Source organism: Alosa pseudoharengus, unplaced genomic scaffold (assembly GCF_046254945.1).
Source record: "Alosa pseudoharengus isolate Yale_2024_CS ecotype anadromous, Long Island Sound unplaced genomic scaffold, YU_APseudo_1.1 YU_APseudo_1.1_scf_1, whole genome shotgun sequence".
NCBI lineage: Eukaryota > Metazoa > Chordata > Actinopteri > Clupeiformes > Clupeidae > Alosa > Alosa pseudoharengus.
This window is the reverse complement of record NW_027468564.1, coordinates 13,383,713-13,406,652: the sequence shown is the minus strand read 5'-3', so window position 1 is coordinate 13,406,652 and position 22,940 is coordinate 13,383,713. Positions and strand designations below refer to the sequence as shown.

The following is a 22,940-nucleotide window of genomic DNA, read 5'->3' as shown; positions in this document are numbered from 1 at the left end:
GACCATGTTTGCGTAAACAAAGAAGGAATTTCACTCCGGTTAATCTTTGTTCTCAAAGGACAACACTCACTTAAAGGATAATTCCGGTATTTAGCACTTTGAGTCCCTTTTCTGGTTTGTTTTTGATGAACTAGAGTGGTGGACACTGAAATTTTGACGATAATTGTTCTGTTTATTTTTTGTTGTTTCAGTTGTCATATAGTGGTAACTGGTTTAAATTGCAATAAGGTCTACCACAATCTAGGTAATTTAGCTCTTTACACATAGGCTACAGTATATTTCTGGTGCTGCTATCAATTGAACATTGTATTCCTAATTTAAATGTATTGAATCATTTGATACTTTTAATTCTAGCAGAAACTCTTCTTTCATAATGGCTTATATACTTGAATATGGAGATCATGTGCTCCATGGCTACCTCTGATCAGTCCGAGTGCCAGAGGCCTACATTTGTCCACGTCCAGTGTTCCACAACAGCTATAAAAACATGCATAGTTAAAGGTGCCATGTGTAAGAATTGAGGTAAAAATATCCAAAAAATGAGCTACACGCATCAAAAGAATGGAAGGAAATAAGGGTGATGATGTCATTAAAAAAAAATGACAAGGTATAGTGCTGAAGAGATATCAACCTGAATTAGCATGCTAAATTACTAGCCACAGCCCGACAAGTGTCATAATACCAGTTTCGGCCATGGGAGGCAGTATGCGGGTAACATAACCGCCAGCCAAACTGCAATACACGTGTCTCGGTTGTTACTCTAGGGAAGACCAACTCACTTTCTGGAGGTATACTGCCCCCATCTTTTATGAAATGCGGAGTATGAATTGATTTTTTGGCAGACATTACACATGGCACCTTTAAGGGTAATGCAAGGATTTTGTATTTAATTAGGTGTGCCTGACTGATTTGAGGGCCACTTGGGTCAAATATGCCAGGGCTGATTTCAGGGCCACTTGGGTCAAATATGCCAGGGCTGATTTTTTGTCCCAGTCTGTCCCTGCACAATGTCTCTCTCTCTCACACACACACTTACACACATACACTCTCTCTCACACATACACACACACACACTCACTCTTCCTCTCTCTGTCTCTCATATACAGACACACACACACTCTTCCTCTGTGTCTCTCTCACATACACAGACACACATGCACACTCTCTCTCACACACACACTAGCTCTTCCTCCCTCTCTCTCTCTTTCTCACACACACATACAGACACACACACTCACATTCACACTGTCTCTCACACACATACTCTCTCTCACTCTCTATCTCCGTATCTCAGTGTATCAGATGACAACACACACACACACACTTTCACACTCTTTCTCACACACACGTACACACTCTGGATCAGAAGATAAAGACAGCGCCAGCGTATTCAATTGGCAGTTTAGGCAGAACGTTTGTGTTACTAAGGAACGAGATAGAACTTATTATGGTCTGAGCGTTGCATTACGCTTACCACTTTATTAATTCCAGTGTGATCCTCACGGAAAGGTCAGATTAGTCAGTGTCTTCATCCTACGTTCTAGGAATGCTGCAGGAATGTTTCGAGGAGTGGCCGAGAAATGGTTGAGGAATGTGTCCACTTCCTCAGGTTTGCCTTACGGTAAGTGTTAGTCAGTTACAGTAATTCCATTCATTCTTTTCCTCAGGTTTGCCTTACGGTAAGTGTTAGTCAGTTACAGTAATTCCATTCATTCTTTTCCTCAGGTTTGCCTTACGGTAAGTGTTAGTCAGTAACAGTAATTACATTTTGTGTTTTTCTAGTTTGCCTTAGGGCAAGTGTAAGCTCAGTCACACATTATATTCATTACCCACATTAAATTACCCACATTCAGTGTGTTTGAGAGAGTGTGTGTGTGTGAGAGAGAGAGTGTGTGTGGAGGTAAAGGTGCAGAACCTGAAAGGTTAAAAGTGTCTTTGTTATCCCCAAGGTCCAATTTCTTATGCAGCCAGCAGAGAGAGAATATTCATAAATAGACATAAATACAACATTACAACATAAAAACATAAACAATACATAGACATCAAATACAACATTAAAACATAAGACCAAACAATGGACCTAAATACAACATTAAAACATAAGAACATAATAAATAGTACTTGTAAAAACACTCAAGTGAGAAAAACTTGTGACATTGTGGGTATAAAAGAGTTCTTACATCTCTTAAGTGTAAGTATATATACTCTTTTGATCCCGTGAGGGAAGATTTATCCCAATCTGTGAATTAGTGAAACACACACAGCACACAGTGAACACACAGTGAGGTGAAGCACACTAATCCCGGCGCAGTGAGCTGCCTGCAACAACAGCGGTGCTCGGGGAGCAGTGAGGGGTTAGGTGCCTTGCTCAAGGGCACTTCAGCCATGCCTACTGGTCAGGGTTTGAACCGCCAATTCTCCGGTTACAAGTCCGAAGCGCTAACTAGTAGGCCACGGCTGCTCCAAAATCTCTCGTGTGTATCTGTTTATGCACATGTGTGCACATGGAATGGGTTAACATGACCCCTGGAGGCAAACATACAGAAAAAATTGGTCATCCTAGGCCCTACGGTTCTCAAGATATTCACATTTGGCGTGCATTCAGAGGGTGTCATAATGATCCTACACTTCCAATTTCGTGCAGTTTTGACTATGTTAGGTCACAGATACCTGCGATTACAACACCTCATTTTTACTTTTATGTGTTTAACTAGGTGGCGCTATACATGAAATGAGTTATGGAATGGGTTGACATGGCCCCTTGAAATCAACATACAAAAAAAAATGGTCCTCCTAAACCTTACGGTTCTCGAGATATTCACAGAAAACTGTGTCTGCCCTACCCTCCTTTCGGGGGGTGCAGTCCAGCGGGGGGGGCTACAGATCAAAACGAAAAATCATGGTTCCATGCTATCCATGTGGGGTTACATGCCCACCAAGTTTCGTCTACCGCGGTCTTTCAGTGTCCCGGGAATCATTGACGGAAATTTGGACATGCGAAAAAGAAAAAAAAAGAAAATAAATCTGACTAAACCTATATGACCGCGAAGCGGCGGTCATAATAATTTAACCATTTTAACTATCCAACTATTTAACTGTTCAGCCATTCCAACTCTCAGTACAATAATTCCCTGTTAACTTTTTAACTGTTCAACTATTCCAACTGCGAGTTGTCATCAACTATAACTCCCGCCAACTGTTTCCTCTGTCCTCAACTGTATGGATATTTATGTATAATATATTTATGTGTATATTTATGTATAAGGGTTGAGTGCTGTATTGTCATCTCCAGGGGTTCACTTGTTTAGATAAAGGGACTTGTCTATTTTTATGTCATTATAGATGCATATGTAGATACTTATATTCAATGTGCTCAAATTCATGTGCAGTATGCTATCTATTTTTCATGTTAGTGTAAATTCATGGGGTGTTCTTTATTCTTGAGATTGTCAGGTGAAGGGCTAGTGCATGAAACGATTGCAATAATTAAAGCATTCATTGGGAGCTGGTGTAGCAGACTTTTTTTCATTCTTTCTTTGTTTAAGGAGCTCACATTAACTGCACCTAGGTTTGGGGTGCTATCAATACCATCGTTCTTTGTTTAAGGAGCTCACATTAACTGCACCTGGGTTTGGATCAACACCAGATTAGAATGGCGTACACTTTGTTCTTGGACATAATGTACATTTCATATATACATTCTTGCCTTGTATGTGAATAAGGGGAAAAGTAGGCTACTTCCAGTTTAAAAAACTCTACCTTTGAATTCTCTGGGCTCGCCATTGCTGTGTGTGTCTTGGTTGGATGTTTTTGTGATAAATAGTGATATCATAATTGTGATAACTATGGCAAATATAGCAACTGATTTATCCTCTAGACAGTTTAGTGTGTGAGGGCGTGTGTGTGTGTGTGCGTGTGTGTGCGTGTGAACAAGTTATTAATTATGGCCTATTTCCTTGTGCCTTCCTGTAAGTGACATAAATCTACTGTGTCTCTGTGTGTGTGTGTGTGTGTATGTGGGTGAGTGTGTGTATCTAGATAGTTAAACCATCTCATCCTATTTAGATAGTGTTAATTCATGCATTGACTGGAATCCTGGCAGAACTGGATCATCAAGTCTTCAGAATGTCACACTGAAAGAATACACTACAGAGATGCACTCAGTTCGTTGGACTACTAGGTCAAAGGTCAAACTAATATGTCAATGGTTGGGGCAGTGCATCAGTGTTTATGGTTGGGGCAATGCACCAGTGGACTACTAGGTCAAAGGTCAATGGTTTATGGTTGGGGCAATGCATCAGTGGACTACTAGGTCAATGGTTTATGGTTGGGGCAACGAATCAGTGGACTACTAGGTCAATGGTTTATGGTTGGGGCAATGCATCAGTGGACTACTAGGTCAGTGGTTTATGGTTGGGGCAATGCATCAGTGGACTACTAGGTCAATGGTTTATGGTTGGGGCAATGCATCAGTGGACTACTAGGTCAAAGGTCAATGGTTTATGGTTGGGGCAATGCATCAGTGGACTACTAGGTCAAAGGTCAATGGTTTATGGTTGGGGCAACGCATCAGTGGACTACTAGGTCAATGGTTTATGGTTGGGGCAATGCATCAGTGGACTACTAGGTCAAAGGTCAATGGTTTATGGTTGGGGCAACGCATCAGTGGACTACAAGGTCAAAGGTTTATGGTTGGGGCAACGCATCAGTGGACTACTAGGTCAAAGGTCAATGGTTTATGGTTGGGGCAATGCATCAGTGGACTACAAGGTCAAAGGTCAATGGTTTATGGTTGGGGCAATGCATCAGTGGACTACTAGGTCAAAGATAAATGGTTTATGGTTGGGGCAATGCATCAGTGGACTACTAGGTCAAAGGTCAAAGGTCAGTGGTTGGGGCAATGCATCAGTGGACTACTAGGTGAAAGGTCAATGGTTTATGATTGGGGCAATGCATCAGTGCACTACTAGGTCAGTGGTTACTAGGTCAATGGTTTATGGTTGGGACCATACGTCAGTGGTTAGTGTTGAAAGGCATCCTATACCAGTTTTGTACCTTAATTAAAACCCTAGCTGTATAATATACCAGCTTTGAAGACATTTTGATGGTGTACTAACTTGTAGTAAGGAGTCGCCCCTCAGACTTCTGGGAAATGTAGTAACTCATTAGAGGAGTCGCACACCTACAGCACAGCTGGCAGCGCCCTGCAGGCGGAGAACCAGCCCTGCAGTTCGGCTGGCAGTGACATCTCGTGAGCATCATGGAACATTACCAGGGGCCTCATTTATAAAAGTGTTGCGTAGAAATCATCCTTCATTTGATCTTAGATCATTTCTGAAATGATCGTACATGTGATTCAGAGAAAACGAACGTACGCACAAAAAAACGTGCTTAGGCCACCCTTCCAGATGTGCCCATTATAAATCACAAATGAACGTCAACTTGTGCGCAGCAGGATGGTTTTAGGTCTCCGCCTTGTAAACACCCCCTCATCAATATCATTAGCATATGTTTTAATGAAATCAATGGCCTAAAAGCTGTAGCCTATGTAAAATTATATATTAAAAACATTAGTATAGGCCTAGCCTATGCCATCTGATGTTAACTAGCCTATATGCGTCGTTCGAATAGCTTAACTAATTATGTTTTTTTCCAGCAAAGCTTTCTGTTTAGGCCTACTTTGTAGAAAAGAAAATTGGGTAGGCCTACCTTATGAAGGAAAGACCTCTAGGCCTACAGCATAATCCTATACGTTATGGTAGCCTACAGTAGGCTACTGTATGTTTCCAATATGACCCAGGGTAATATGCTGATTTACCCTACAAAACAGAGGACTAAATTATAAGCGTGATATGTCATGTAGGCTTAACGTTTCTTTTAGGATAGGCTATGTTTTTGCTGAAAAAGTAGCCTAGTTCGCCGGTCATTATTAATTCATTCTGCATATCTTTGCTATCGTTTTCTTTCAATAATGTCCAATGGCTTAAACATTGTCCTTTATTATTTGCTTTAAGCCTACCTTTATATTTTAGCCTACATTATCCAACTCACGTATTGTCATCTGATCTTCTGCACTGCCAGTCAAAAAAAGCAAACAGGTGCGAGCTCTGCACCTCTTTACGCAACTCCGACGCAACACTAAATATGAAGATGCCCTGCTTTCAGAGGATAACTTCCGTCCCTTGGTTGTGTAGGCTATATATGATATAAAATATCTATAGCCTACATTGTATAGCTTACAATCAAATATTACCTTTCTGTTACGGAGCTGGGAATAGGCCTATGAGCGCAAATTAGGATGTAGTGGAGGCTAAACGCAAGTAAACACAGTTTATCCACCTCTGACATTTCAGAAATAGAGTTTAGGCCTACCCACCTCTTATTAGAGTTTATCCACCTCTCAAAAGAGTTTATTCACTTTTAACATTCAAAACTGTATTATCCAATACTATCCTATATTCCCAATACTGCACAATAACCTCCACCATTATCAAACATGTTCAAATGCCTTTTTTAAAAATCCGATACCGCATGGCGCAGTCCACCTCACCGAGATTTCAGAATTCATAGTTCACCCACCTCTTATTTTATCACTACATCCCTGGCACAAATGTACTTTTCCTCTCCTAAACAAGGGCAATTGAACATTTTATGGTCAATATTAGATTGGTGAGAATACTAAATATACTAGATCACCTGTAAGAATGTTTCAATCATTCTATCGTAGGTCTTGGTGTTTTTTTTATTATATAGATATTATGAAATAAGTAAGCTATACGTTTTTTCACTTTCTTAAGTGGGCTATAGTTCTCATTAGCAGTTTTATGCCAAACCATGAAACTTTAAGCTGCGTCCAAAAACGTCTTTAAAAATCTCATGATATTGATCATGCATATGGCAAAGTAAGACATGAGATCGTTGGTCTTGGAATTTTGAAAATGCATCGCACTTAGACCTCTGATTACTTGCAGTACCCCGGCAATACCACAAGGAAATGGTCGTACGTCAAGTTTGAACCCAACGTGGAGATAAGCACTTTTCCACGTCAAAGACGGCTTTTATAAATCTGAGCGTTGGAATGGATTTGAGTGTACGCACCGTCTAAGATCAAATCTGTGCGTAAGAACGCTTTATAAATGAGGCCCCTGGTCGGTAGGTATGACCAGAGCCCGTTTACGGAGAGCCGGATCACTCCCTATTTACTCCATTGTACCTGCAATCTGCTGCAGTTCCGCTAGGGGCGATCACGAAGTGCAAAAACAATGGGGTTCTATGGAGCTAGACGGCTAAATGTGTCTCTTTCACCTGGTTGTCGTTGAAAAATCGAAGATTGGATTGTGGTTTCTGCAAGATCAATATGGATTATAGGTCAAAAGTTGAATGAACGAGTACTTACGTCCTTTCGATTTCTTACAGGTTGGGTCGTTGTTGCCCTCAACACACTAGCTTTCTGCTAATGAATGACGTCATTGACGCATTTGAAAGGCTTTTTAGAACAAATAAGTGACTCAAAAAATATAATACTCAGCGGTGTGTATTTGTCCTGACTTCTTCATCGAGGTCACTCCTACTGTGCTGGGGGGAGCGCAGTACCAGCAGATCTGCCAGAAGCACATGAACAAGTACCGCTACGCCACGCTGTACGACACCACCAACAGGATCCCCGTGTACTCGGCCTACAAGTACGTTGGATACGCACCATTAACAAGATCAGGGTCCTGGATGATTGAGCCCCAGGTGGGTTGCCTGTTGGTCATTTAGAAGAGACATATAATGCATTCAATGTTTAAGTGACCTCTAATTGTTTGTGATTGTAGCCTATTAGGTGGAAATGTGTGTGAGTGTGATTTGCATGTTGGTCATTTAGAAGAGACATATAATGCAGCGAAACCTTTCTGAGCTCTCAGCATTCAATGTTTAATGTTCAAAGTGACCTCTGATTGTTTGTATTGTCTTTGATTGATTGTTTGTTTGTCTGATTGTAGCCTATTAGGTGGAAATGTGTGTGAGTGTGTGTGTCTATTGTGAGGCCTGCTGTCAATCATCTTCACATTCACCCGTAGGGGGCACTGTTTTGTACAACTTATTTAGTCAGTTTGTCTAAGAAATACACAGCATCACATCCAAGTAATGACTGTGAGTGTGTGCATGAATCTGTCTCTTTGTGTGTGTGTGTGTGTGAGCGTGTGTGTGTAAGAGAGATAGAGAGAGGGGGGTATGCAAATGTAGCCCTCCCACCGATAATATGGCTCATAATTCTACTTTGTCTAGGGGTTGTGGAACTACAATGGTGGGATGCACATCAAAATGTAACTCATCATATTAAACAACAATACACTCTTAATCGTTTTACTAACCAACTCAGACACTGTTATAGCTTTAACGTAGAAGACCAAACACGAATTTATTCACACACAGTTCTTAATTGTGAATCACCACAGATAATAGTTTATCCGCAACAGTTGAAACCACACAGAGAACAAGAAAATCAACCTAGCAAATGTCCTACTGGCCAGTATAACTAAAGTTGGCGCGCTTTCGTTGGAGCTCATAGGAATCACAGTAGCAGTATGGCGTGCAAAATATTCCACTCACGACCAGCCTTTCCCGTCGTTCGAATCCAGGTGCCATAGGAGTCCGAAATCCCCCTCCGAAATCCTGTAGTCATCCACGCCTGGGAACGAAAGACCCGCCGTCGTTCACGTCTCTGCCACAGTTGAATTCCGCTAGCACAAAAGTGGTCCAGTAACTAGCCTGTAGCGGTTTCTAGCCTTATGAACTTTCCCCGCGGTAAATGACTTTTTTTTCCTTCGCGTTCGCACAGGCTAAGCATGCGCCCACATTGAAAAAAAGTAACAAAACTCCCCCAATGTTAAATAGCAGTGTTAACTATTAATGTCTTTCTTAGCCTATGCCTTCTTCTTCTTGTGTCCGTCTCTTAACAGTGTCCCCTCTTCTTCTCTTCTTCCCACTCCACCCCAACAAAAACAAAACTCAAATCATTAATTGGTTGTCAGCGCCACCCTGCTGATTGGCAGAAACCCACAAAATGGAAAGGTTCATATAATTTTCACATTCACATTATTCACATTATTTTCACAATAACCTGTATTTTAACTAAGCTTATCACAAAGGTATTTTTAAACTTTATAAACTAACACATGAATTTCAGGAATTAGGGAGGGCCCTACACTCTCCCCCCACCAAAAAAAGGTTATGTCCTCATAACACATTAAAATGAAATGGGGAAAAAAAATAAGAACCAAATATAAAACACTATCTGTTTCCTATCGTGCAATGCATGTTCGGCTATGTGTGGGTTTCCCTATCCACATGAACAGTGTTGAGCAATATCTAACTGGTAGGCCTGACTGGAAATGGGGCTCACCTAATTCATCATATGTGAAGCGTTTTGTGGCTGTCTTAATCCTCTGAGACCTTCTACAATCCCTAATTTCCTCCTCATTTAAGTCCACTTCCGGATCGGCCTCCTCTAGAAGGGTGTCAGAGTGTTTGGGAGCACTAGTGGTCGTTTCTTCAAAAAGGCCATCTAATTCATAATCCTCAGTAGGTTGCGAACAATCACTCATGTTCTCAAGGTTCTGTTCACACGGTCCCTCAGTATTTCCTACACTCACTGTTTTGTTAAACTCAATCACATCTAAATTTGAGCAGGGTGGATGTATGACATCTTCCTCAGTGTTTTCTGTGCATGCTGTTTCGTCAAATTCGATCACATCTAAATCTGAAAATGGTGGATGTGTGACGTCTTCGGTGTCTTCTCCATGTCCACCTTTAGAGGGCAACCCAACCCATGGTCTACACTCCTCATCTTCACTGTCAGAATTATCGCCAAGAACCTGAACATCTTTAACTTCATCATATCCCTCTGTGGCACTATTCAGCTTATGGTCCATGCCCAGGCTCTCTTTAGCTTTCCGCTTCCTCAGAATTCTTTTTGCCGTCTCTTCAGCAACTTTTGTATCTGGAAGCAATCGCAGCTTATGACCAATGGGAAGAAGATGATTTCGATGAAGAATCTTGACCGGCCCATCTCCATCTTCTGGCTTCAACCGGAAAACAGGCAGGTTTGGCATTTGGCTTTCAACAATGTAAGGTACAGAGCTCCATCTGTCAGCCAATTTATGTTTCCCTTGTAGCCCAAGGTTCCGGATGAACACTTTGTCACCTGGACTAAGATGTGAATAATGGATCCTCCGGTCATATCTTTTCTTATTTCCATCATTCTTCTTCTCAGCCGCGGCTTCGGCCAATTCATATGCTGCTTTCAATTCCTTTCTCATGCTGTTCACATATCTCTGGTACGACTTGGTTGAAGAACCATCACACGAAATCCCAAAACTCAAGTCAATGGGCAATCTTGCCTCCCGTCCGAACATCAAATAATATGGTGCATAACCGGTAGCTTCATTTCTGCTGCAATTATAAACATGCACAAGATGTCCGATATGTCTACTCCACTGATTCTTTTGCTTTGGCTCCAGGGTTCCCAACATGTTCAGTAGAGTTCGATTAAACCGTTCTGGCTGAGGGTCACCCTGGGGATGGTAAGGGGTGGTTCTGGATTTCTCCACCCCCAACATCTCCAACAACTCATGAATCAGCTGGCTTTCAAAATCTCTGCCTTGGTCAGAGTGCATGCGCCTTGGTAGCCCGTAATGAACAAAATATTTCTCCCACAGCACTTTTGCAACAGTGGTGGCCTTTTGATCCTTGGTGGGGAACGCTTGAGCATATCTAGTGTAATGGTCTGTGATGACTAAAACATTACAGGTATTGCTTGAATCAGGCTCAATGGATAAGAAATCCATGCACACCAAGTCCAATGGTCCACTGCTACTTAAATGAGACAATGGGGCAACTATTTTTGGGAGTGTTTTCCTCTGTATGCATCGAGCACATGTCTGACAATATTGCTCCACATCAGTCTTCATGCGAGGCCAATAAAACCGGTCTCTGACAAATGCATAGGTCTTTTCAAAGCCTAAATGTCCAGAGTCATCATGTAATGATCTAAGGGCCACCTGGTGAAATTTTTGTGGCAATAACAACTGCTTGCGTTTTGGCTTATTTGGGGCCTGTGTGTGCTGGAACATGACTCCGTCTTCTATTTTTAACCTCTCCCACTCTCTCATAAGCAGTGCAGTGTCCTTATGAGTTCTCTGGACTTTCCCAGCATCCTGCTGTTGGACGCCATTCCATAATCCACCCAAGCACGGATCTTCCCTCTGTGCAGTGGACAGGTCAGAAAAACTCAATTTAGGGATTGAGGTGGTGTTTAATTTTCCAAGATTACAGTATGCCATCGGTACAGATTTCACAGAGCAACCTAAACTGGCAACAACTTGGTAATTTGCACAACAATTTGACTTATGCACCTCTGGCAGCTGACACATGTCTCTCACTGCAGAAGACGAGTTGCTTATCCAGTCTTCTGTCCTCACCCAATTTGAATGAGGGCGCCGTGAAAGAGCGTCAGCGTCAATGTTTTGTCTTCCAGGGCGGTACTTAAGACTAAACTCATAAACAGACAAAGCTGCCAGCCAGCGATGTCCCGTAGCATCCAGCTTAGCTGTGGTCAAGATATATGTTAAGGGGTTGTTGTCTGTTTGCACCTCAAACTTGACACCATAGAGGTAGTCATGCAACTTATCAACCACCGCCCACTTCAAGGCTAGAAATTCCAGCTTATGCACTGGATAGTTTTTTTCGCAAGGTGTGAGGCTTCTACTGACAAAAGCTACTGGGCGCAACCCCTGACCTTGATCTTGATACAAAACACCCCCGAGGCCCTCACAGCTAGCATCAACGTGTAAAGTATACGGAAGACGTGGGTCAGCGAAAGCCAACACTGGAGCTTTAGTGAGCCTAACTTTTAGCTCTTCAAAAGCAGCCTCACATCGCTCATCCCATCTGTTACCAAACAACTCAGATGCTTTATAGTACAACCTCTCTTCAGGTCTCACAACCGCTTTCTTTCCCAACATCTTATTTGACAAGCAACCCTGTAGCAACTGGTTCAAAGGGAACGACACTTGTGAAAAATCTCTAACAAATCTTCTGTAATACCCACAGAACCCCAAAAATGAACGCAACTCAGTCACATTCTTGGGGCGGGGCCAGGAGCTCACTGCCTCTATTTTGGTCGGATCTGTAGAGACACCATCTTGAGACACAATATGTCCTACATAACTAACTGAGGTTTGACAGAATTTACACTTGTCTAATGACAACTTGAGTCCCTCATCTTTCAATCGATCCAGTACCTTGAGGAGCCTCTCTTCATGCTCCTCAAGAGTTTTTCCAAAAATTATGAGATCATCAAGATACACTAAGACTTCTAATAAGTTCATGTCCCCCACTGTCCTTTCCATGATGCGCTGAAAAGTCGCAGGAGCGCCTGATATTCCCTGTGGCATCCTCTCAAATTGAAAGAACCCAACAGGACAAATGAAAGCAGTCTTTTCTTTGTCATCATCACAAAGAGGGATCTGATAATACCCACTTCTTAAATCAAGCACACTAAACCATTTGCTCCCACTAAGGCAAGCCAGAGCATCCTCTACTCGTGGTACTGTGTACTGATCTGGAATTGTGCGTCGATTTAAAGTCCTATAGTCCACGCACATCCGTACCTGCCCATTCTTTTTCCTCACGACCACTATGGGGGAGGCATAAGGACTCCGTGACTCTGAAATGATACCAGCAGTCTTTAACTTGGCCAGATGCTGTCTCACATCATCAATGTCAGCTGGTGCAAGCCGACGAGATCTTTCTCTAAATGGTTTGTCCTCAGTCAACCTAATTTGGTGTTGTGTACTTTTGGCACAACCCACATCAAATTCATGCCGCGAGAAAACATCACTTCTGTCCAGCATCTTTTGTCCCAGCCGGTTTTTCCACTCAGTAGGGACTGGAGAGTCACCAAAATTGAATGACTCTGTCGTCAACTGAGCTTCTGGACTGTTCTCTTTTGAGGAAAAAGGACTAGATACCACTTCCACTGGAAAGATATGGGCAATGGGCGTACCCCTCTTCAGCGTAACAGGATGGACAGAAATATTCCGGACCGTTACAGTGATTTTTCGTGACTGTAGAACATTTGCCGCTTGCATCTCAGGCCTGACAAGTAATTCCTGTGGGAACCGAGACTCTTCAGGGTAATCTATTAGAAGCATACTGCTAGAGGTCTTCTGTGGATATTTAGGAATTCCTGTTACCCTTGTAGTCTCACCTGGGGACAATGTAAGTGGCTTATTGCGTGAAAACCACACAGTACCTCGCTCAATGTCTGCCGACTGACTTGACATTACCATAACTTTCTCATAAGCAGTCTTCATTACTGGATGAACTGCCAAAGTTGTAAGAAAATCTTCCCCTACCTTTTCTTTGCATGCTTCAACCAGCTTTTTCACCACTGATGTGTTCGTTCCAACTAATATAGACACTTCTCCCTTCATGATGGGATCTGGACACACCAACACACATGCATCTATAGTCTCAGTTACCCCAATCACAGATCCAGGAAACTCAAGCCTAACTGACAAACAACCATCATATGGGTAACTCTGAGAACTTAGCCCCCAAATCTCCCAATTGGAGTTAATGGCAGATGTTTTAGGTACTTGTCATAAAAGGATCGGTACAAAAGAGTAATTTGTGACCCACTATCCAGCAAAGCTTTAGCGTAAATGCCCTCTATTTGAATAGGAAGGATAGAAGTAGGCCCTACTAATCCTGATGGCAACGCAGTTTTACTCTGTTCTAGTGTTTCGCACTTGGTGGAACGTGTCTTTTCCGGAGCTTCAGGCCGTTCCCCTACTGAGCTCCGGGGTAGTTTCCCCTTGCCCGTGTCATCTTAATGAGACGCTGATTCACTTTGCGCAGGTTCTCCTCATTACAGCAGTCACGTTGGAAATGACCCTCCTCACCGCATTTATAACAGAAGTAGTTGGCTCCACTCCCTGTTTTTGCTGGCACTACCCTGTCAGCGGAAGAAACAGCTGCAGCTAAGCTGGTTGCCTTAGGGAGCTGAGAGGCCGCTGGAACAACAGCCACTGACGACAAACGTGTTACATCACTCTTCAAGCCCATAATTTCCTTCTTAAGGAGTTCAAGTTCAGTGTCATTTGGAGGTTTGGTAGGGGACACAGAGGACAAAGACACCGTAGCTTTTCCCAGGTTTCGATTGTAAACCATGTTCTCCTCTTCTCGTACCTCTTTAAGGAGCTCAGCGAAAGAAGGTGGGTCTCGCAGTTTGTGGGTCATCCTAAGACGAAGTGCTATCATGTCACTTGGAAGTGCTCCGCGAATGATTTGTTGAATGCGAAGGCGATTCATATCAGAGTACTCAATGCCGCTTTTACGCAACACTATATGCAGCAATTTGTCTAACCTTAATACATAAGCAGAGAGTTTTTCTCCCTCTTCCTGAAAGGTACTTTTGAACCTCACCAGCAAATCCGATGCACTTTCTGTATTGCCAAATGCAGTTTCTAGAGCACTGAGGTAGTCAGTGGATGTAGCTGAGGGATTTCCAATCTTGACAAACCTCACAATATCTGAAGCAGGCCCCCTGAGACATTCGACTAGTTTCTGTTTCTTCAAAGAGTCAGAACATTGCCATTCTTCCAAGATATGGGAAGTCTGTTCAGCCCATACGTCATACTCATCTTCACCACTAGGTGTGGGAATTGCACCTGAGAATGTGCGCAGCTTCCTATAACTCTGAGTTTCAATTGGTGAGGCAATGTGACATTTTTGGACTAGCGAGTTAATAGCTCCAACTAAATCAGCACTAAGTGTGAGTGATGGGGAGGCTATGCTCTGAATATCAGCTAAAGATTTTCCTTCTTGCTGAAGAAAAGAAAGCAGCTTAGCTTGGAAATTATCTCCTTTATCAGGCCCGGGGGAAAGGGGTATTTCACTGATTACCTGTACAGACCATGGACCTATTTCATCGACTATTCCTACTTTGTCTGGAACAGTAATTTCAGAAAGCCGAACAGAAGTTTCAATTAACACAAACTCCTGTTTCCCTGTGTGATCATGGCATCGCCCACGCACTTTTGTCTTTCCAAACTCTTTGACTGTGTCTAAAACTTTGTAAATATCTGCCTCGGGAATGTCTATTAGCACCTGTCCTAGAACAAGAGATGCTCAAAAGAAATTATTTTCTCATTACACCAAGCTAGAATTTTCTCTGTATCCATGTTGGATTTGTGAAGCTATAAGTGTTTAAATGGAAAAAATCTGAAGGAAAGAAAAAAAACACATACACCAATCAATAACTCTGTATGTCTGTGTTATATATTCAAACAGCACTCTAAAATGCTTGCAAACTATGCCACAAATAGCAACAGCACATATGCACAGTAAACAAAAAACAATTCCCAGATTCACTTGAAAATAAACCGCTTATTCCATCCCGGACGAGCCCCCACAAATGTAGCCCTCCCACCGATAATATGGCTCATAATTCTACTTTGTCTAGGGGTTGTGGAACTACAATGGTGGGATGCACATCAAAATGTAACTCATCATATTAAACAACAATACACTCTTAATCGTTTTACTAACCAACTCAGACACTGTTATAGCTTTAACGTAGAAGACCAAAGACGAATTTATTCACACACAGTTCTTAATTGTGAATCACCACAGATAATAGTTTATCCGCAACAGTTGAAACCACACAGAGAACAAGAAAATCAACCTAGCAAATGTCCTACTGGCCAGTATAACTAAAGTTGGCGCGCTTTCGTTGGAGCTCATAGGAATCACAGTAGCAGTATGGCGTGCAAAATATTCCACTCACGACCAGCCTTTCCCGTCGTTCGAATCCAGGTGCCATAGGAGTCCGAAATCCCCCTCCGAAATCCTGTAGTCATCCACGCCTGGGAACGAAAGACCCGCCGTCGTTCACGTCTCTGCCACAGTTGAATTCCGCTAGCACAAAAGTGGTCCAGTAACTAGCCTGTAGCGGTTTCTAGCCTTATGAACTTTCCCCGCGGTAAATGACTTTTTTTCCCTTCGCGTTCGCACAGGCTAAGCATGCGCCCACATTGAAAAAAAGTAACAAAACTCCCCCAATGTTAAATAGCAGTGTTAACTATTAATGTCTTTCTTAGCCTATGCCTTCTTCTTCTTGTGTCCGTCTCTTAACAGTGTCCCCTCTTCTTCTCTTCTTCCCACTCCACCCCAACAAAAACAAAACTCAAATCATTAATTGGTTGTCAGCGCCACCCTGCTGATTGGCAGAAACCCACAAAATGGAAAGGTTCATATAATTTTCACATTCACATTATTCACATTATTTTCACAATAACCTGTATTTTAACTAAGCTTATCACAAAGGTATTTTTAAACTTTATAAACTAACACATGAATTTCAGGAATTAGGGAGGGCCCTACACAAAGATGACCTTTTAGAAAGTGAATCACATAAAATGCCTGACTCTCTCCTGCCCTCTTGTGTCTCTGATCTGAACTGCAGCTTGATGTAGCATCTGACTATAATGACTCTCTCCTGCCCTGTGTCTGTGATCTGAACTGCAGCTTGATGTAGCATCTGACTATAATGACTCTCTCCTGCCCTCCTGTGTCTCTGATCTGAACTGCAGCTTGATGTAGCATCTGACTGTACTGACTCTCTCCTGCCCTCGTGTGTCTGTGATCTGAACTGCAGCTTGATGTAGCATCTGACTGTACTGACTCTCTCCTGCCCTCGTGTGTCTGTGATCTGAACTGCAGCTTGATGTAGCATCTGACTGTACTGACTCTCTCCTGCCCTCGTGTGTCTGTGATCTGAACTGCAGCTTGATGTAGCATCTGACTGTACTGACTCTCTCCTGCCCTCGTGTCTCCAATCTGAACTGCAGCTTGATAATCCCAGTGCATCAGCGCTGCGAGAGATGACCAATGAAGCCAGTTCAGAGGTCCTGCTGAACCTGCAGGGGCCAGCAGGGGGCGCCCACCAGGCGGTGAGCTGTGACTACGAGAACACCGGCTACCAGAAGGGCCACGTCTACTCCCACTGCCACAACTGTGATAAGGACCAGGCAGAGTCCACCTAACACCGGCTACCAGAAGCAGGCATGCAAACTGGTCAGGGGTGAAAAAGGTGAGAAGGGCACGCGAAGTGACAATAGTGCATAGCTTCCACGGAGTATGAAATGGCCCAAAACCAGAGATTTACAAAGAAAACAAACTATAAAATCACTAAAAAATTTGTTGTGGCCAAAAATATCATATGTATGAAAAAAATAAGTAAATATAAAAAAGTGTCTTCTCCTATTTCTCCTCAAGTGTGAGGGGCCCGTTGCACTGTTTGGCAGCATGCTTCAGCATGGCCCTCCTCTCCTCCTAAGCAATCTACATGAGTTTTCTTTCTTTCTTTTTTCTCTGTGCCTGAAGTTCAGACATTTCTGAAGATTTCAGGCCTATTGGACATGAAGACATAGTAGGCATAGTATTAGAATAAAGATGATAAGTTTGAATATTTGTTGAACCAAACCAGGTGAAACTTGCTTGAGACACACACTATTTCATACTAACATTATATAAAATAGGGTAGACTAGACTAATTTGTAAAATCGATTTGAAATGTTTTAACTTCCTATGGAATGGGCATTTTTGTGTCTAGACCAGGTCTTGTGAAGCCGTGTGCAAAAGTAGATCAAAATAAAATGAAAAATGAGTCATTTAGACCATTATTTGCTAAGGTATGCTCATGCGTTTTGTAAAATGCCCAATGGAAACTCCCCATAGGACTTTTGGTTACCCAAAATGCATACGGACAATAAAAGCCTTACTGTGTGGTTTCTGGACTATTTGGATTGTTTGTCAGAGGTTCTGATGGAATGACTACACTATGGAATAATTACAGAAATGTCTTTGCATTTTCTTTGTTGGTTCAATGGGTGTGGATAAGATGGATTATACATCTGCACAACAAATATAGGATAAAACAATGGATAAAAATATGGATTCCTGTGACTATTTCAATACCCAATTTGCTGCATCTATCTTATTGATAAGGATACACACTGCAGCTAGAAGGTAGGGTAGCACCGGAGGGAGAGGAGGGCAATTTGATACAATTTAATTGAGACAGTAAGATTAATCTGACAATGTAAACTATACAGATTGTACATGAAAAAGGTTGTCATATATGGATTCCCAAGTGTCCAAGCTTTCAAATGGTGTATAACATTACTATGCTACATAGCAATATGGTGCAAATTATTTATAATGTTGGGGGAGAGGGGGGTGGGTGTGTTGTGGAGGGCACACTGTTTCATAACAAGTGTTATCCTGCAGCCTAGGTTACTTACAGATTGTGGCATTGTGCTAATTAGTTTGTTTAACCAACCAATAAAGTTGTGTTGTGTGAATAGTGTTCACACTACATGTTAAACCGTAGCCTACCCTATAGGCACAGGCTACTTCAGAACAGGTCACTGAACGTTTCTTAAAGACATGTCAATCAACACTGATTTTGTCTCTGAGCAAGATCAGTATAGCAAAGATGAATAATTAAAGAGTTAAATGTGAATAATTAAAGAGTTAAACGTTTTGCACAGCCCAGTTTAGGAGACATTTAACTCTTTAGGTTATTCACATTAGCCTTTGCTCTGATAAGGTCTGTGTATTTGCTTCACCTTTTGCCGATCTAGACCAAGTCCAGCACGTAACCTATTCATCAAATTAACTCATTGTGTCTATTTCTGTCTCATATCGCTAACTTTAACAACATTAAAACAAAACCGCCAATGCTATGTTGCTACACTAATCTCAACGTCTTTTGCTAACAGAAGTTGAAAGTTTCAACTAGCCCACCTGTGACATCTCTAGGCACCTCTCCTCGCCGTGCTCACATTCCAGCTGACATTTCAGACGCATCTAGGCCTATCTGCGCTCACAAAAGGAGGCTGTACCTGCGCGAGCGTTCTGTTCACGTTGCCTCTGCAGCAACAAGCTTCCACTGATGTTTAAACGCACATAGCCTAACATTCGTTGCTGACATTTTTAATGGCGCTCTGGCAACACCAAGATGTGTTTGCGTCTGCACAATAGTAAACAGCTCACGTTGACCCCCCCCCCCCCCCCCCCCTAAATATTTTCTCATCGGTTCTGCACAAACCACGTAAGTCAGTCATTTTGGATTCAAAACGGCGAATTTCGCCGAAAGGTGAGGAGTTTGCATGCCTGCAGAAGGCCCACGTCTACCCCCACTGCCACAACTGGGAAGGGACCAGGCGGAGTCCACCTAACACCGGCTACCAGAAGGGCCACGTCTGCCCCCACTGCCACAACTGTGATAAGGACCAGGCGGAGTCCACCTACACCCTGACCAACGCCGCCCCGCAGACAGCAGCAGATAACAAACAGTGGTACTACCAGGTGGAGAAGCTAGTTGAAACCAATATTGCAGGCCCACCACAGCCCATGTAGTGACTGGGGTCATTCCGGGGACCGACTGGATTTACACCAATGTGGTTAAAAACAGAGTGAACATCCCCCATCATGTACTGGTCAGCTTTCTGTTGTCAAGACAACAATGGTGTGTTTTTGTCCAAAGGCTACATGCTATATATGCCAGGTGATGGGAGCTCAACAGTGCAGACCTATTCGCTATCGAATTTGAATATGAATCTTGGATATATACATGACAATGTCCAATTTGAGGTATTTGGTACAATTACAGGCTGTTCTTAAAGAGTGTTTGTATGTGTGTTTTTGTGTTTGTGTGTATTTGGGGCAATTAAAGGCTGTTCTTAAAGTGTGTTTGTATGTGTGTGTTTGTTTCTGTGTGTGTGTGTTTGTTTTTGTGTGTGTGTCTGTGCACCCAACAGTAGGTCCCCTGAATACAGAACCATATTCAGGTCACACCATAGATATTCAGGTCACACCTAGGGTTGCAAAGGGGCAGAACATTTCCAGAAACTTACCATGGGAAGTTAAGCTGGGGAATTTTAGAAATATTCCAAATTGGAAACTTTCATAATTTCATAATTAAAGGAAATTATGGGAATAAATAGGAATTTACAGGAATTAACTGGGAATTTTTCGGTAATGCATACAAACTGTTTCATATACAAACATTAACATTTTGTTTCGTAATAAGCAATATGATTTGTATGTTCGTATTTTTGCTTAGCTTAGCATACAAAGCTAGCTAGCATGCTAGCGGGAATCCCATTCTCTGCCTATGGTCAGAGAATGTCTAATAAGGGGAGAACTTCCACTCTCGGAAAACTTCCGGTTTCTGAACTGGTTGCAGTTCCTTCTGTGGTTCCACATGAGGGCGCTCGCAGGCGAGTCCAGAATGAATGGAGGTCTATGGAGCTGTACCCCTCAAAATCCACTTTTCTGGATGTATTATATTCAAAAGGGGAGGCAAAGAAAATACACTTGGTTGAGTATTATATTTTTCAAAAGCCAATTAATTGTTCTAAAAAGTCTTTTAAACGTGTCAATGACGTCATTCATTAGCTCTCCGTAGACGGGCTCTGCTATGGTTTACTAGCGTGCTAAACTAGCAACACTGAACTGCCCAAGATACACCACACCACTCAACAACAAAATCCAATTGGTTGGAACATTTTTTCCCCATGCATATGAACGCACCATAGGTTTCCTTTATGTCTAGCAGCCTATGCCGATTGCTGTGGGCATGTTATTGACATACAGTATGTGCAGGGTAGAAATTTGACTGAAATGGCATTAAATCAGGTTGTTTTAACTAATATTAGACTGCAAGATGGGGTTTGTACACTACATTTAAGTTCCCTGTCATAGACTAACTTGCCATATTAAAAATTCCCAGTTTATTGCCATTAATTCCTGTTAATTCCCATATATTCCCGTTAATTCCCATGGAAAGTTTCCAACTTTGAAAATTCCCGGAATTTTGCAAACCTAGTCACAGTCACACCATAGACAATAAAAGAAATGGACAGTCACCGGATAGGACTTCAATAGTAGACAGGGTAAATTTTCACAAAATCAGAACCCCGAAGGCATTTTGTGGTTATTTATATTGTACAACATTTCTAGGGGTATTAAGGGGTGCTGAATCCAAATCTGCTGTATATGAAGCTCAAAAATGTCCCAAAATGCCTCAAATTTGAGAAATTCAAAATCGCCGCCACCGCCAGGCTGAAATCAATTTTCCATCTTTTTGACTAAACAAGGTACAAACATGAATTAAATATGCTTTTGTAAGTTTTCTTACATGGGCAATTAGATTCAGATTTGAGAAGTAATGTGAAGAAACTGCTTAAATATTGCAAAATAGTTGTTAACTATGAATAATTACTCAGTTATTATTATTATTACTATTGTTATCAGGCTACATTTACTTACTTTATATTTTGTTTTTAGGTCAAATGTACAAACAAATACAAAAAGTTACAAAGTTTAATTAAATGTTCACAGATTTTCACACATGGGGAATTTAAAGAAGCACTATGCAGGTCTGGTTATTCCTTCGCTGTTTCTGGGTTTTCGCCGGATTTGGGCTTGCATTTTTCACTACACAGCTCCCCCTGCAGGTTTGGTAGCAAGTGACTGCTACGCTAAACCCCCACGAGCTAGCCATCATGAAACCAAGCTAAAAACATACATGGCTTACAATAAAATGGTCGAGCAAACACATTGTTCAAGAGACTATCAAACCACATTACAAAGACAAAGTTCACCCAAGGGTAGGCTACTTACAATTTCAACAGCAACAAAGCCAAGTCGGCGTCCGTTTGTAGTCTTCCTCAAAACTACAATCTGACTACATTTTCGAGGTGCGATTGGATAGTTCCGCTGAGTCACATCCGGACCGGGTCCAGAAAGTTGCATATTCGTTTTTTCCACGGAGAAGCGATAGGGGGAGACGAAGCACCCACCAAACGACCCAAAAAGTGTTGTAGAACCATCAGAACGCCTCTCAACCTGCATAATTAGGGTAATTTTTGTTAAAATTGTTGCATAGTGCAACATATTATATTTATGACATAAAAGTGGAATTTATTTAACACATTTGATCAAAGCTGACAAATTACACAGAAACATTTTTAAATGGAGCAAAACAATGCATGAATGTAGCTTCGGCGTGTCACATGAAAAACAATTGAGACAATATATTGACCTTATTGGCCTTATCATAGGCATAGTCCAGTGGACAGAGAGGTGAACCCGGAAATGTTGAGTACACCAAAGTTTTATGATGGAAATATATAGTATGGGTTCCCAGCATGCAGAAACTGCCAGATGCTAATTTGCATATGTTGGGCAATTTGTGTAATTGAGCTAATTAGCATAAATTAGCATGATCACCTATATTGATCATATTATAAGAGCTGCTTGGCCAAAATGGACCATGTTAGTATGTTTTAGGGGTTACTGGAGATGCTGAGTCCATATCTGACATTTTCAAGATTCAAAATCACTATTTTAACTTGGTAAACTATAACCTGACCCTAGCCAGATGAATTTCGCTCCGCCTACCTCCACTCATCCATCTGGAACTGATCCATTGAAGTGTTGCTTCAGAAGGCTGGGCCTAATCAAAAAATGCTTGTATATGATTGAATAAGCCACTTGTCCGTCATCTATTGACGTGCTACTTCAACCACTCACATCGAAGCCAACCCGTGACGCTAATAACAGCCTATGTCACATCTATGAAACTCCCGCCCCGCGTCCTGATTGGCTGAACCATAAAGTCGGTTGCAGAAATCACTCTCAATGGAAGAGGTCCCAGATGGATGTGAGTGAAACTAGGCGGAGCTAAGCGGAACGAAATTCATCTGGCTAGGGTCAGGTTAGCCATAAGGTGCTCAAATGCAGATATCAGCAGCATGTTTGCTGGTAGTCAGCTGTCTGCTCATAGGGAACAGGTCAGAAAGAGACGTCGGATATTG

At 42.1% G+C, this 22,940-nt stretch overlaps 1 protein-coding gene across 1 annotated transcript; it reads left to right on the top strand.

Moving 5' to 3' along the window:
- Nucleotides 1–1,293: 1,293 nt before the first annotated feature.
- Nucleotides 1,294–17,211, top strand: LOC143122454 (endonuclease domain-containing 1 protein-like). The gene is made up of 3 exons (XM_076283275.1): nt 1,294–1,621; nt 7,591–7,737; nt 16,902–17,211. Exons 1-3 carry the CDS (start codon nt 1,592–1,594, stop codon nt 17,094–17,096), a joined length of 372 nt encoding a protein of 123 aa, XP_076139390.1. The 5' UTR covers nt 1,294–1,591; the 3' UTR covers nt 17,097–17,211.
- Nucleotides 17,212–22,940: the final 5,729 nt, after the last annotated feature.